Below are 15,286 nucleotides of genomic sequence, written 5' to 3' on the forward strand. Positions count from 1 at the left end.
AGATTTGACCACACTGTACACCCACCAGCGGGACACGCCCTCTGATTCCAAGTCCCCACTCTAATGTGGTTGTATTCCAGATCTTTCCACATCCTCCACGTCTCCAGAATATTCCTGTCATCTCTAGCTCTCAGGAATTTAAACTCAAATTAAATTAGACCTGCTGCTGGGGGTGGGGAGGAAGCGTTAAAGAGCTCTCGGTGCCCCAGTCCTTCGCACTTGGTCAAGAGCTAAAAAAACCAGAGGTTTCAGTTTTCCCACCTGCACGATGAGTTGGGGAGCAAGCCGCGCTGCGGGTAACGACCTGGGACCGCAGCGGAGCAATACCGCAGCGCCCCAAACGGGGGGTTCCCACACCGCGCCGGCGCGGAACACCTCCCGGCCTCCCCAAACCTCCCCGCGCCGCAGGAATCAGCCCCGCCCACTTCTTGCCTCGAAGACTCGGCGCTCGACGGGCGTTTGTCAGCCTGCTTTCCGGTTTCGGCACCGCCGCAGGCGCGCCTGCCGAGCGCCGAGCAACCGATGGAGGTGGGGGGGCTGGGCCGCGGCTGCGTGAGAGACCGCGGAGGCCCAGGGCCGGGGCGGACAGCGGGCGGGCCTGGGCCGCCGCGGGAGCCCTGCCGGGTACAGGGGGCCGCGCCGGGCTGAGCGGCAGGGACGCGGCTGCCCGCAGGAACGTACACGGCGGCCGCGAGTGTGGGGGGCGTGTGTGTGACGTGCGCGGTGGGAGATGGGGCCTCGGCCGTGCCGCCGCCGTGTGCGTGAGGTGACTGGGCTCTGGTTGTGTGGGTGCGCGGGCCCGCGGGTGGGTGCGGTTGTATTTGGTTATGCGGCTGATGGGTGGGCGGGTGGCTGTCTCCCGGGTGGAGTGTTTGGTTCTCTAGTTGCTTTAGGTTGAGACGTTATAGGCTCTGAGTTTGTGCGGAGTTGTTGATAGGGTTTTGTGTGGCGTCGGTGCAATTGGTGGCGTTGTCACGTCTGCTCTTTCGTGTCGTGTGTTACACGACGTGTGCACAGTCGTGCCGATTTATGTGGAGGGTGGTTGTGTGCTCTCGTGAGGCCGTCATGAGTGGAATGTGTTTCTGTGAGGTACGTAGCAGGGTAGCATCTGTGCCGGACCTAGAGTTGCAGCATATGTAGATTTTATTTTTATTTTTTACTTGGGTTAGGGTGTGCGGGGCTTGCCTGTGTTATCGTTGTGGGGTCTGGCTCGGTGGTTTGCAGTAGATTTCTTTGGTTTGTGGTGGGTGTGTGGTTATATGAATTTACAGTTCATTCATTCATTCGTGGAGCTGTATGGCGTTGCTTCGAGGTTCGTGCCAGGCCCAGGCCTAGACCCTGGGCCTGGCGGGGAAAACAGGCAGTCTCTGCCCTCACAGAGTTTAGTCTTATGTATTTAGTAATTTTATATGCTTATGATTATAAATTGGGGTAAATAATGTGAAGGAAAAGAGCCGGGCAGGCCCATGGGAGAATTCAAGTAAGAGACATTTCCTTAAGGAAGCGAGGTTGGGTTGAGATGTGAAGGGTGTGTATGTGTTTAATTTGTGGTTGTGAGGGGTGAGTAGTGGGAAGGAAGGGGGCTTTGGGAGTCAGGGAGTCAGAAGAACCATTGGTTTGGAAGGGAACTGGAGCTTCTCTTTAAGCGAGCATCTGGAAACGGGGCTGACATCGGCACGTGTACAGTCACTGGATTTCTTAGAGGTAAAAACCAGGGACCTAGTGTTTCATTTCACCACCACCCTTAAGTTTTGAGACCTGGGAGGTCTCCCCTCAGTGACTCTCTCAAAGCCGAGGGTCACACGGTCTCTCTCACCTCTCTACTGTGATTTGGGGCCTCAGGGGCTTGGGGAGAAATTTCTCTGCTTCTGTGGAATGGTTTTATATAGGTTCTCCCAATGGCCAGGAGTTTTTCTTAGGTGACATTGGAAGTAACTTCGCCACAGTCCAGTAAAACTGAAAGTGTAATTTATTAAGCCCTGAATTGTTTAAGCACCGAGTCCTTTTCTTTTTAAAGCAGTGAGTCTGTTAGGCTGCTGCTCAACTGTCACTTGCTGGTTTAAAAACTCTAGTAAAGGTCACAGGAGAGAAAGTGCTCTACAAATGTGAGTTGTGTACAAGTTTTTGTGTGACATGTATCGTCATACCTCTTGGGTGGAGTTGTTGGGTCCTGTGTTAACTCTTTAACCTTTTGAGGGGTTGCTCAGCTGTAACTATTTTCCAAAGTGGCTGTACCATTTTCCAGTCCTACTGGAGTGTGAAATAGATTTTTCTTTTTGACTGACTAGGTTTCTTATGCTCTTCCTGAAACTGAGGTTGAGATTTTTTTGGTTTGGTTTGGTTTGGTTTGGTTTTTAGGCCAGACACAATCTCTTTTTCATCGTTGCATTTTTGGTACAGGTGCAAGAGCACAATACATGAGGTTGAATAAATGATCAAGGTGAAGAGAGTCAAACAAAAACTCTGCATGTTGATAAGTACTTCAGACATTTCTCCAGTGGCTAAAGTAGCATGCAAGTTATGAAGTTGGACCATTTGGAATGAATTTAGGGAATTGGTTGGTATGTTGTCTTTGCTGTTGAAGTTGAATTTGTTTTTTTCTTACCTTCAAGGAACTGTGCTCTCGACTTCTTTGAGTTGCCATTGTCCAATGATGTTCCTATATATCTTAAAAGTTTTTGTATTTTGGTCTAAGGATTTGCACAGAAAAAACATTAAATACCTTTGCTTAATTGTGAAAAGAATCAAGAAAGTTTTCAGTTGCTGCTAATTTGCCTGAATTGATTTTTTCCCCTCCTCTTTCCTGTCTCAGGGCTTCTCCTGATTCAGAGGATGAGGAGACCACGATGCAGCTTCTCCATCATCTGTGTGCTGCTTGGTTAGGCTAATGCTGCAGCAACCCTAGGCCACTGCAGAAGAATCAAGCTGACTCTTGGCATGAAGCCCCTGCCTTGTGGGGGTTGAGAGGGACACTACCATGGCTTCTCTGGATGACCCAGGGGAAGTGAGAGAGGGCTTCCTTTGCCCTTTGTGCCTGAAGGACCTGCAGTCTTTCTATCAGCTTCAGTCACACTATGAGGAAGAGCACTCTGGGGAAGACCGTGATGTCAAAGGGCAAATTAAAAGTAAGAGGCGAGGATTTTTTGCTTATCCCATTCTGTCAGTGGGAGCTTTAACTCACGGGATGGTTTTCATTGGCATCCATGTTGCCACCAGAACATGATAAACAATAGCAAATTAATAGTAATAGTAGTGAACATATATCTAGTGCTTACTGTGTGCCAGGCATTGCTCAGAGTCTTCCCATGTGTTAACTTCATTTAATCCTCACAATGACTGACTATGAGCCCCATTTCATCAGACAGAGAGAGATTAGATAACTTGCCTAAGTCACACAGTGAGGCAGAATCTGGCTTTGAACCTACTAAATGTTACTGTGCCCTGCTGTTTCTTGCTAGACTGTTTGAATTATCTAACTGCCAGCCTAAGGGGATTTTGGAGTGAAATTCTTTGCTTTTGCTCTGAAAATGGAGGCACACTGTGCACCCATCAACCTGCCACAAACCCAAGCCTTCCTGTCATCTTTCCTTCCCCCAGTAGACCTTGTCCTCTGCAGCCCAGGAAAAGGAAGGTCATAGTTGAAAGCAAGGAGAAACAACCCAAAAGGTTAAAATTTGGTTTTTGAGCTTACAAGGGCTGAGGTCCTGGAGTGTTTCTGTAAATAATTTTTCAAAGTAATTTTGACTATACATAGTGTTCATTTCCTAGACTTCAGCTTCTAATTCCTAAATATGCTGCTGCTGCTCTGGAACCTTCTCTAGTGATTCAGCTAGCCTGCTTCTTACAGCCAGCAGCATTTCTGAAGGCAGTGAGATTAGAAAGGTCTGGGTGCTATATGCACAGTACTTTGTTGGGTGGGAGAGAAAGGACTGAGATTAGAAAGGTCTGGGTGCTATATGCACAGTACTTTGTTGGGTGGGAGAGAAAGAACTGATCATGTATTCCAAAGTGGACTTTGGCTTCACACGTTTGAGTCACGTGTACCCTGTAATCAAATAGTAGCATTCCATGTGTCACTTTTCAGTTCAGAAAGAAAGAGTTGTTGAAAGCATTAATATTTCTCAGTTCTGTCCAAAAAATCATGACAATGTCAAACATTTTTCAAATCCTTTGGGCTGTGGTGGATGAGGTGACTTTTGCCTATAAAGCTGGAGCAGAGCTGGAGCTACTAGGAGGCAAAAAAAAAAAGTTTTGTGCTTTATAGTTTTCAGAGTTTTTTCATACACATGATTATTTCATTTGACTCTTCCAGCAACCTTAGAGAAAGATGGTTGGTCTCATTTACAGAGATGTTGAGTGACTTATGCAAGGTCACACAGGAATTGGCAGAGCTAGTCAAGTGCTGTTCCTTCCACATGGTATCGCTGATGATATAGGCTCTGTATTCCAGTCAAAGCATGCAACTGGAAAACAGACCAATTATCTGAGTTTCCTGGGATAATTGAAGGGCTTGCATGATTTTCAGTGAGTGTCCAGTCTTAATATCAGCTGGACTGAGTCATATACCATGATATCACTAAGACTCTTGATGTCAGTGGGTAGAGAGGTTAAAGAATATCCTCAGATTCCTGAGATGACCCTTTTAGTAGAGGAAAAATGTTTAAGGTTATTTAGGGAATAATAGGGAAATCTATTTAAAGACTACTAGAATGGAAATTTTGTTCCTTGTGAAATAAACCTGAAAGGATTTGATTCTCTTGTTTTTTTTTTCTATTAAGGTATCATTGATATACACTCTTATGAAGGTTTCAGAAGAAAAACAATGTGGTTATTAAATTCACCCTTATTATCAAGCACCACCCATACCCCATTGCAGTCACTGTCCATCAGTGTAAAAAGATGCCACAGAGTCCCTATTTGTCTTCTCTGAGCCATACTGTCTTCCCTGTGACCCCACACATACTGTGTGCACCAATCATGATCCCCCCCAATCCCCTTCTCCCTCCCTTCCCACACACACCCTCCCCCATCCCTCCCCTTTGGTAACTGCTAGTCCCTTCTTGGAGTCTGTGACTCTGCTATTGTTTTGTTCCTTCAGTTTTGCTTTGTTGTTGTACTTCACAAATGAGGGAAATCATTTGGTATTTGTCTTTCTCTGACTTATTTCACTGAGCATAATACCCTCTAGCTCCATCCATGTTGTTGCAAATGGTAGGATTTGTTTCTTTCTTATGGCTGAATAGTATTCCATTGTATAAATGTACCACATCTTCTTTATCTGTTCATCTACTGATGGACACTTAGGTTGCTTTCATATCTTGGCTATTGTAAATACTACTGCATAAACATAGGGGTGCACATGTCTTTTTGAATCTGAGAAGTTGTTTTCTTTGGGTAAATTCCTAGGAGTGGAATTCCTGGGTCAAATGGTATTTCTATTTTGAGTTTCTTGAGGAACCTCCATACTGCTTTCCACAACAGTTGAACTAGTTTACATTCCCACCAGCAGTGTAGGAGGGTTCCCCTTTCTCCACATTCTCACCAGCATTTGTTGTTCCTAGTATGTTGGCCATCCTAACTGTTGTAATGTGATATCTCATAGTGGTTCGAATTTGCATTTCCCTGATAATTAGTTATGCGGAGCATCTTTTCATGTGCCTGTTGGCCATCTGAATTTCTTCTTTGGTGAAGTGTCTGTTTAGGTCCTCTGCCCATTTTTTAATTGGATTATTTGCTTTTTATTTGTTGAGGTGCATGAGCTCTTTGTATATTTTGGATGTCAACCCCTTATCGGATCTGTCATTTATGAATATATTTTCCCATACTGTAGAATGCCTTTTTGTTCTACTGATGGTGTCCTTTGCTGTACAGAAGCTTTTTAGTTTGATATAGTCCCACTTGTTCATTTTTGCTTCTGTTTCCCTTGCCTGTGGAGATATGTTCATGAAGAAGTTGTTCATGTTTATATTCAAGAGAGTTTTGCCTATGTTTTCTTCTAAGAGTTTTATGGTTTCATGACTTACATTCAGGTCTTTGATCCATTTTGAGTTTACTTTGTGTATGAGGCTAGACAGTTATCCAGTTTCATTCTCTTACATGTAGCTGTCCAGTTTTGCCAGCACCATCTGTGGAAGAGACTCTCATTCCCTATTGTATGTTCATGGCTCCTTTATCATATATTAATTGACCATATATGCTTGCGTTTATATCTGGGCTCTCTAGTCTGTTCCATTGGTCTATGGGTTTATTCTTGTGCCAGTACCAAATTGTCTTGATTACCATGGCTCTGTAGTAGAGCTCAGAGTGGGGGAGCATAATCCCCCCCACTTGATTCTTCCTTCTCAGAATTGCTTTGGCTATTCGGGGTCTTTTGTGGTTCCATATGAATTTTAGAACTATTTGCTCTTGTTCATTGAAGAGTGCTGTTGGTATTTTGATAGGGATTGCATTGAATCTGTAGATTGCTTTAGGCAGGATGGCCGTTTTGACCATATTAATTCTTCCTATCCATGAGCATGGGATGTGTTTCCATTTATTGGTATCTTCTTTAATTTCTCTCATGAGTGTCTTGTAGTTTTCAGAGTATAAGTCTTTCACTTCCTTGGTTAGGTTTATTCCTAGGCATTTTATTCTTTTTGATGCAATTCTGAATGGAATTGTTTTTCTGATTTCTCTTTCTGCTAGTTCATTGTTAGTGTATAGGAAAGCAACAGATTTCTGTGTATTAATTTTGTATCCTGCAACTTTGCTGAATTCAGATATTAGATCTGGTAGTTTTGGAGTGGATTCTTTAGGGATTTTTATGTACAATATCATGTCATTTGCAAACAGGGACAGTTTAACTTCTTCCTTGCCGATTGGGATGTCTTTTATTTCTTTGTGTTGTCTGATTGCGTTGGTTAAGACCTCCAGTACTATGTTGAATAGAAGTAGGGAGAGTTGGCGTCCTTGTCTTGTTCCCAATCTTAAAGGAAAAGCTTTCAGCTTCTCACTCTTCAGTATGATGTTGGCTGTGGGTTTGTCATATATGGCCTTTATTATGTTGAGGTACTTGCCCTCTATACTGATTCTCTTGGTTTTTTCCCCCATCTCTCTCAGAAGAACCAAGATTGGGTTAATTTATTCCTTTAGTACTGTTAATTGCATTCCTTTAGTATTGTTAATGACCACTTCTTTAGTGAGGAACAAATTCTTGCTTGTGTTACAGTCTTCTGTGTTTCAGAATCAAAAAAGTCAAGTTTTAAAGGACATCAAATATTTTTGAAAAGTCCTTTAAAGATAAGATTACTTCATTTGGTCCTTTGATTCTTAGAAATTTTATGACATTGGTAGTTTCAGCAAGTGAAATGTTAAAGCCGAAAGAGCAAACCTTGGTATCAGGTGTTAGAGGCAGTTTAAAAAAGAGAATAGAAACTTGTCATTACGGAAAAGTGGTAGGTGAGTTTGGGCCCCCAGCCTTGGTTCAGCGTCAGTTTAACACATGTATAGTAAGTATAAGACAAGGTGGTTGAAAAATTAACTGTGGCTTCTGCTTTGTGTTTTTAAAAACATACGGGATTGTTCTTAATTGGCCCCCTTTTGAAGGGCTACACCCACCCTGGGAAGGTTGCCAGGCAGTTTTTCTGTGCCTCATAAAGTAGTTAAACATCATGGACTGCTTGTTTACCTCGACAGTTTAGTCTTGTTTGCAAAAATGAATTGGTGTTTGCTAACTTCATTTTCCTGTGTGCTAGATCCTTTGTTTACACCAGGCAGTTTCCTCTCCCCTGTTGTTAAAAAACCACTGTAAGCGTTTTAGAGGATGTCCTTTAGTACTGGTGGACCTAACATATCCATTTGAAGAAAGCCCTCCCAGAGTGACAGATAATCAGGCAGTTTGCTTATTATTACCTTGACTTTCTAACAAAGACCTATTTAGAACCTTATCAGTTTCACCCCCTGCCTACTAGCCCCTCTGTATTTGCATTTACTTAGATATTTGAAAAGCTATGGGAGTGTTTTTAATGTTATCCAAACAACAGAGCACTTTAAAATCATGGGAATTTCATGAAGTATTTATTAATGTACAAGAAATTTTATCATTTTGTATTAAATCATATTTTGTACTAGATTTTAGTTGCAGAAAGGGGTAGCAGTCACCCAAGATTTAAGAACCTTAATAAGAGCAACTTAGAATCAAGATTCTTTTTCTGCCCCCCCCCCCAGTTGACTGTTAGTCCATTGTAATGGGCCTCTTACTGCAGTACGGGGGGCAGAACGCCATTCTGCAGAGGCACAGTGTTTGAGCCAGTGATGGCTCGGGAGAGCTGGCACTCTCATCTCGGACAGGTGAGGTCTCCAGTCCCAGCCCTGCTGCCTGTCTGCTCTGATCTGGGTGAAGCAAGTTATTCCCCCTCTTTAATGTCATGTCCTCATTTTTAAGTAGGGATACAGCCTGCCTCATAATGTGAGCATGGACTGGTATAATGTATTTGAAAGCACTTTGCTTTGCACCTGGTACAGACAAGGAATCCAGAAAAACATTCATTTTTCTCTTCTTACCAAGTCTAGTTTCCTGTGTGTTATGTTGTAGGTGTTATACCTGCTTCTTGCAGCTTCTTGTCAGTATTCTCAGACATGCTTTCATGAGTGAGTGGGGAAGAACTCTGTGTACAGTTAAGGAGTATGGGGAACACCAGCTCAGGGGTGTTGCCTTGGCTGAAGCCCATCCTGGAAGTAAACTTCCTGAGCATTTTTAAGCAAAGTCTAATTATTTCATCAACTCTTACATTTTGAGATTTTTCTCAACTTTATGAGGTCTTCTTCATGGGTTCATTTAATGGTGTTCCGTTTTTCAAGGTTTTGTCCAGAAGGCTAAGAAAGCAAAGAACAGGCTGTTGAAGCGAGAAGGAGATGACCGAGCAGAATCGGGGAGCCAAGGATATGAGTCTTTCAGCTATGGAGGGGTGGACCCTTACATGTGGGAACCCCAGGAGCTGGGTAAGAAAAATCTATTCATTCATTCAGCAGATGTATATTGAACATCTGTATGTTCTAGGTAATGTCTTAAGAGGGGGCCTAGTAAAGCAGAATGGTCTAAGCATCCTTGGACCTTATGTCCTAGCTGGGGAAGGAAATAGGCGAGAATGAGCTGAGCATCTGCTGTGTGTCAGCCCCTGCATTACGTGCTGTACAGGTGTGCTCTCATTTCATCCTCACTGCCTTCGTGGGGGCCTGCTCAGGGCCAAACAGCTGCGAAGCTGCAGAACTGAGGTAGGAATCCAGGTGTCTGACATCAGCCCAGGCAGAGTCCAGTGACTGGTCTCTATCTTCACACAAATGATGTTACCTGCCTAGTGAGAAGCACTGGTTTGCAGCTTAATTTTCTGAAACACAGAACTATGGTATCTACTTACTTTCAAAATAGTCATCCTTTTGGGGTGATGAAAATGTTCTAAAATTTATTTTGGTGATGGTTGCATAATTCTGTGAGTATATTAAAAAACATTAAATCTGTATGTTTTAAAAGGTGGATTGTTTGTATGTGAACAATATCTCAGTAAAGCTGTTACCAGAGGGGATCATGCCACCCAGAGTTGAACTAGCAAATCTTACATGGCCTTTAACTGTTGAATGATGACAGTCATTCATACAATGTTTTCTATCCATGCAACAGATAAGTAATGATTCTTCATAGTACTTTGTTATATTCCTTACTCATTATGTTGTGGCCCTTTCACAAAAGCCTCATGAGGTAGAATGGGTGGGGATGCTAATTCCCATTTATACATGAGGAGACAGGCTCTAAGAAAGGCAGTGATATTTACTCAGGGTCGCCGGTCATATTCTTTAAGTGCCACTATGGAAAGTATCCTTTTGGATAAGGAGAGACCAGTGTGAGAGCTGCTTACTATATATGGCTATTTAAATCTAAGTAATTAAATAAAATTAAAGTCAGTTTCTCAACCACACACTAGTCACATTTTAAGTGCTTAGTCTCCACATGTGGGCAGTGGCTACACATTGTAATCATGGCAGGAGAAAATGGGTTTAAAAAGAATACTATACACATATAATTATTAGTTATGTGTGAAACCAATTAGAAACATGAAGGTGAAATTTCAGGCTTGTGAATTCTTACTAGCTTTTTGATATCTTATGATTGCCAATATTAAATTATCAGGGTGATTTTCTGATTAGCTTAGCTTGCCTGTTTCAAGAGCTGAAGGAAGTCACAGATTGTGAAAGGGCCAGTGAATGGCAAATGTTAGAAGTTAATATTTACAGTCACCCCTAAGAATTCAAAACTAAAATTTAATTAGATGTTAGAGTGCGGTTAGGGAAGAAGAGACTTGTGGATGGTTCAGAGTGTAGCATGTGAGACATTACAGATATGGGACAGTAATATAAATGAATAGGCCATCATTGGGAGGAGGAGGTGAACAAGTCCTGGGAAGGGAAGAGGGCAGGGCTGGTTTTCTGGAAGAGGTGAAACTGAATAAGAGCTATTCCAGATATTCAGAAAGACAAGCTCCTTGGTTCCATTTGTGTGAGGAGGTTTGTCCTGGGTCTTGGCTGCTGGACCAAGGAAGGTACCAGTTTAACTAGCTAAATGGGCATCTATTAGCATTTACATTTTCTTGGCTGTTTTGAGAAGGATTGTTTTTATTCTGATGAAAAACACATTGTACCAACTTTGGAAAGTACGGCAAAGTATGAGAGATTTTTTAAAATCGCCCATGTCACTGCTCTTTTTAACAAAAATTCTTGTGCCAGGCAGTGTTTGAAGGGCTTTATAAACTTTAACCTATTTAATCCTCGTAACAGCCCTGTGGAGTAGGTACTGTTGTCATCCCCATTTTATAGATGAGTACTCCAAGTTACAGAGAAGTTAAGGAAGGTACAAGGTCACACAGTGTGTGGCAGAATTGAAACTTGAGCCCGGCTGGTTCTAGAGCCCAAGTTCTTATCTGCTGTACTCTGAGCTCTCTCATATTGCACTTGTGGCCTCCAAGGCAACCATAGTTGACATTTTAGCAAGTTTCCTTCCATTTGCTTTTCCAGTTTTTGAATTTGTAGCAAAACCCTCAAATCTCAAGGTTTTTACTTGCTTTTGAAATGTATTGAGGGTAAGCAGCAAGGTAGAGAGGCTTCCTTAGAGGAATGACAAGTCATCTTCCCACCTTCTCTCCTAGGTGCTATCAGAAGCCATCTTTCTGACTTCAAAAAACATCGAGCTGCCAGAATTGACCACTACGTTGTTGAAGTCAATAAATTAATAATCAGATTAGAGAAGGTAAATTTTGTTCTCTTAAAACCCTTTTTTTCTGCAAGTATGAACTTCTTGTGGGGGAAGAATTACATTTGTGCAGCAGGTGTTGTGTATGTCCTGTGTATCTGACGCTGACAGGAAATGACCTACCCACAGAGTACAGGCAACATGTAAGCCTGGGCTGGGTTTCCTGAAGGGCATGGCCCAGGTCCACAAACCTGCCACATATCCAGCTTCCCTTTTCCTTCCCATGAAGCCTCTCTGGCTGCTGGAAACCCTTTCCACCTTCAGATTCTTTCCTCTTTTGGGTGTCCCAGGCCCAGTCACACAGTGGGGCACAGTGTATGGTAGTATTTGGCAGCAAACAGACGCTGGTGACCGACCAGGTGTGTGAGGAGTAGTCAGCAGGGCAGGTGTAGTGGGTGGGAGGATCCTGCCTGGGATCTTCTTGTCCTGAGGTGGGAGAGTGTGTCTCCAATGTCTTGATCACTGTTTTACCTTGATCCTGGAAACGCCTGTTGTGTATAAGCTGGATTGTGTGATGGGCCTGGTAGCAACCATAAGTACAGTTCTTTAGGTGTGCTTTGTAGTAGCGCAGAGGTAGATGGCCTGTTTTGTTACCCAGGGGGAGCATGGAGATCGGGAGTCTGTGCTGCTTTCAGTAGCTTGTCCCCACCATATCCTTGTCTATCCCTAGTTATTGTTTAAGTGAGTAACTGACACTAAAGAGGTTGGAAGTGGGTCATGAGAAGGAAGGCGCCTTCTAGATGCAAAGCTGAGACTCTGTCACGTGAAATTGCTTCTCAGACTCTGTGGGCTTGGGGATGAGACTGGAGAAAGGCAGATATGCTCATTCCTCTTGGTGTGTCTTGTTGGGGAGGGTGTATATGTCTCCTGATTAATGCCCCTGGACACTGTTTTCTCCTCGCCAGCTCACTGCCTTTGACAGAATGAATACTGAGTCCACCAAGATCCGAGGTACCTCTAGAGCTCTGCTCACATTCCTTCTGTGTTATTTGTATCTGACCAAATTCCTTTTTAAAATGTTTTGCTTTTTTATTCGTTTGAGTTTTTTGTTTTGTTCTTTCTGAAGCCATAGAAAAGTCTGTGGTGCCTTGGGTGAACGATCAGGATGTCCCTTTCTGCCCAGACTGTGGGAGCAAGTTCAGCATCCGGCACCGCCGGCACCACTGCCGCCTCTGTGGGTCCATTATGTGCAAGAAGTGCTCGGAGCTCATCAGCCTTCCCTTGGCAAGTAGGTCATGTGGGTGCCAGCCTGGACCTTGGTCTCCTCCTGAGACTAGCTGCTTGCTAGTGATTTTGTGAACCTTTTTGTTTCAATGAATGACCTGTGGGATCTCATTCATTCACTTGTTGATTCCATAAAACTCACTTAGGTGAAGCACTATGCTAGGAACCAGGGATACAATGGTCTGTAACAGAGGTTGGCAAATTTTTTTGCAAAAGGTCAAATAGTAAATAGTTTAAGCTCTCTGTGACATTTCTTCTTCTTTTTATAAACTATGCCTTTAAAAATGTAAACACCATACTTAGGTCAGGGACCATACAAAAACAGGCCAGACTTGGCTTGCAAGTGATGTTTGCCCACATCCAGTCCAGAAGGCATCCTCCAAGTGGTCCTGCATCTAACAGGAACACGACTTACAAACAATTGCTTATAAAGAGTTAAGTATGATGACAGAAGTTGTGGCAGACACTAGGATAAATGTTGGTCAGCTGTGCTTGGAAGTGGCAGGTGGAAGCCTTGAGAGGAGTCTAGGAGGGAGTCTTCAAAACTGAGCAGCAGGCTAGTCCTTTCCTTTGAGAAAAAAGCCACGAATAGCTTCCTGTACTATGGAAAAGACCATAATGTCATAATATGAGAGACAATGAGTGCCTTGGGGTTGGGGGAGAGTGGGAACATAGATGCTTGGGGTAGGGGAGTGATATTTGAGGATGCTGCTGAAGGTGGCTGGGATTGCGGAGGTTGGCAGCACTGTGGGCAGAGGGAGGAGCAGGAGTGAGGACATGGCTTGTGGGAGGCCTGGGAAGGGCGTGGGTGAGTGAGGAGAATGGGGTGTGTAGAGGACCTGTTTGAGAATGGTGGGAATGAGGCTACACAAGTCAGGTGGAATCAGATGGGCCAGAACTGTGAAATCAGCTGTTTAAAAGTTGCTCAGGATGATCTTGGGCTCGTGGCCAGTCCTGGGGCATCTGGAGTGGTTTTGCAATCCTGGAGAGTTCTGCCAACTTGGCACATGCTACTGGCTTCAGAGCCTCCAGACAACATGAGGCAGAAGCAAGGCTTCCTCCATCCAGTGCTTGCCCCCAGTGGGCACACATTCCCTTGATACTGTCTCTTGCTCCCTGTCTCATCTAGCTTACGTCATAAGCTGTGTTTCGGACACCATTCACCTTTCTTCTCTTGGGCTAATTGACTGACACTTACTAGGTCTGCTCTGGTCCAGTTGGATATGTAGGATACAAGTATGTATGAGACGCAGTTTCTACTCACAGAGTCATAGATGCCTCAGGCAGCTTGGGGCTACATACAAGTGTCATATGGGAGAAGGTGGAGAGTCCTCTGGGAGGGGTGATGTGGTAGGAACTGTAGGAAGGGCAGTTGTTTTTGCCTCAAGGAACAGGGGAGGGCTGCCCTCTGCTCTGAGCTTTGGAAAGGGGAGAAACTTGTTGGTACCGTCTGGGGACAGCATGGATTGTGTCAGAGTCATGGCCAGCAGAGGAGGGCCTTAGGTGGTAAGGACAGGTGAGGGGTCTCAGAGCCCAAAGACAGATAGTCGTAGGCTGTCCGGCAGTGGAAGACCCTCCCACCTAGAGCCTGACCTCAGTAGGTGGAGGGTGGGGAGCTGCTCGCCGGGGTGGGCAGAGCCGGATGCAACTGGACTCCCCTGCTGTTGAGGGGAGTGGGGTCCCTGGAGGCTGCGGGCTAACTGCTGCCTGTCCTGTGTGCTTTACAGACAAGCTCACCAGTGCCAGCAAGGACTCCCTGAGCACCCACACCAGCCCCAGCCAGTCACCCAGCAGCGTCCAGGGCTCCCGCCGGGGTAGCATCAGCAGCCTGAGCAGTGTGAGCTCCGTCCTGGACGAGAAGGACGATGACCACATCCGCTGCTGCGCGCACTGCAAGGGCACGCTGCTCAAGAGGGAGCAGCAGCTGGACGAGAGGGAGCACAGTCCCGATATTGTGAAGCTCTACGAGGTGATGGCTCCCCGGGTGCTGCCCTGGGTCTGACTTGCGGGGCACTCTTGGCTGTTCAGCAAGTACATGGCTGCAGATTTTGGAGAATGCTTTAGGTTGTCCCTGTAAGTCATTTTTAGTTTCTGTGAAAGGGCCATCATGATTTCCTAGCTAGCGCCCAGGGTGAGTCACAGAGTCATCCTGGGTGTGTTGCAGCAAACTTGTTTCCTCACCCTTCCTCGCCCACTTGAAAGCAGGAGGTTGGAGGCTTTGGCGGCCCAAGGGCTTGGGGAGGAAGAATGGTTGCTGTGCAGTGCGGACAGGTTCTGTGGGTGAGGGCAGAGGCTGGAGCTGGTATAAGGAAACTTAAAACTTGAGTGCTGCCCCTTTAAGTCCATTCAGTTGCCTCAACTCTAGTTACCACCAGCGGTGCCAGAACATCTCTGGTAAGTGCACACTTTGGGAGTCAAAAAACATGGGATTTAGAGTCCTTCTGAATGACACTGGTTTGGCCTCCTAATGCCAGGTGAGACCTGCCAGCTGGGATGATTAGCCAGTGGGGCTGGGGCTGGGGCCGGGAGCTGGTAGGAGATGAGCTCAGCCAGGGCAGAGGAAGCAGCTTGTACAAAACTGAGCAGAGGAAGAGAGTACAGATCTTGGTCTCATGATGGGGTTATGTCCTGATAAACATAATTCCCTGTAAATTGGAAATACTGTAAATTGAAGTGCATTTAATACAGCTAACCTATGGAGCATCACAGCTTAGCCTGGCCTACCTTAAACATGCTCGGGACACGTTGGCAAAAACATCTAACATGAAGCATGTATTACAATAA

General features: G+C 44.9%; 1 protein-coding gene across 7 annotated transcripts in view; it reads left to right on the plus strand.

Moving 5' to 3' along the window:
* The first annotated feature begins 512 nt into the window (after positions 1-512).
* The window catches only part of RBSN (rabenosyn, RAB effector), a 52,393-nt gene continuing 37,619 nt past the window's right edge, over positions 513-15,286 (plus strand). For 2 of the 7 annotated variants that reach the window (XM_017658162.3, XM_073231076.1), the window contains exons 1-7: positions 527-766; positions 2,813-3,125; positions 8,839-8,979; positions 11,175-11,275; positions 12,184-12,229; positions 12,345-12,506; positions 14,230-14,471. In XM_017658162.3, coding sequence (XP_017513651.1) covers positions 2,978-3,125; positions 8,839-8,979; positions 11,175-11,275; positions 12,184-12,229; positions 12,345-12,506; positions 14,230-14,471 — 840 coding nt within the window. In that variant the 5' untranslated portion in view covers positions 527-766; positions 2,813-2,977. Of the gene's footprint in view, positions 767-824; positions 1,705-2,400; positions 2,562-2,812; positions 3,126-8,838; positions 8,980-11,174; positions 11,276-12,183; positions 12,230-12,344; positions 12,507-14,229; positions 14,472-15,286 lie in introns of those variants that run through there. The other 5 variants (XM_017658165.3, XM_017658166.3, XM_017658163.3 and 2 more) reach the window with 5 other exon arrangements.

The sequence above is a fragment of the Manis javanica genome, chromosome 3 (genome assembly GCF_040802235.1).
Source record: "Manis javanica isolate MJ-LG chromosome 3, MJ_LKY, whole genome shotgun sequence".
Classification (NCBI taxonomy): domain Eukaryota; kingdom Metazoa; phylum Chordata; class Mammalia; order Pholidota; family Manidae; genus Manis; species Manis javanica.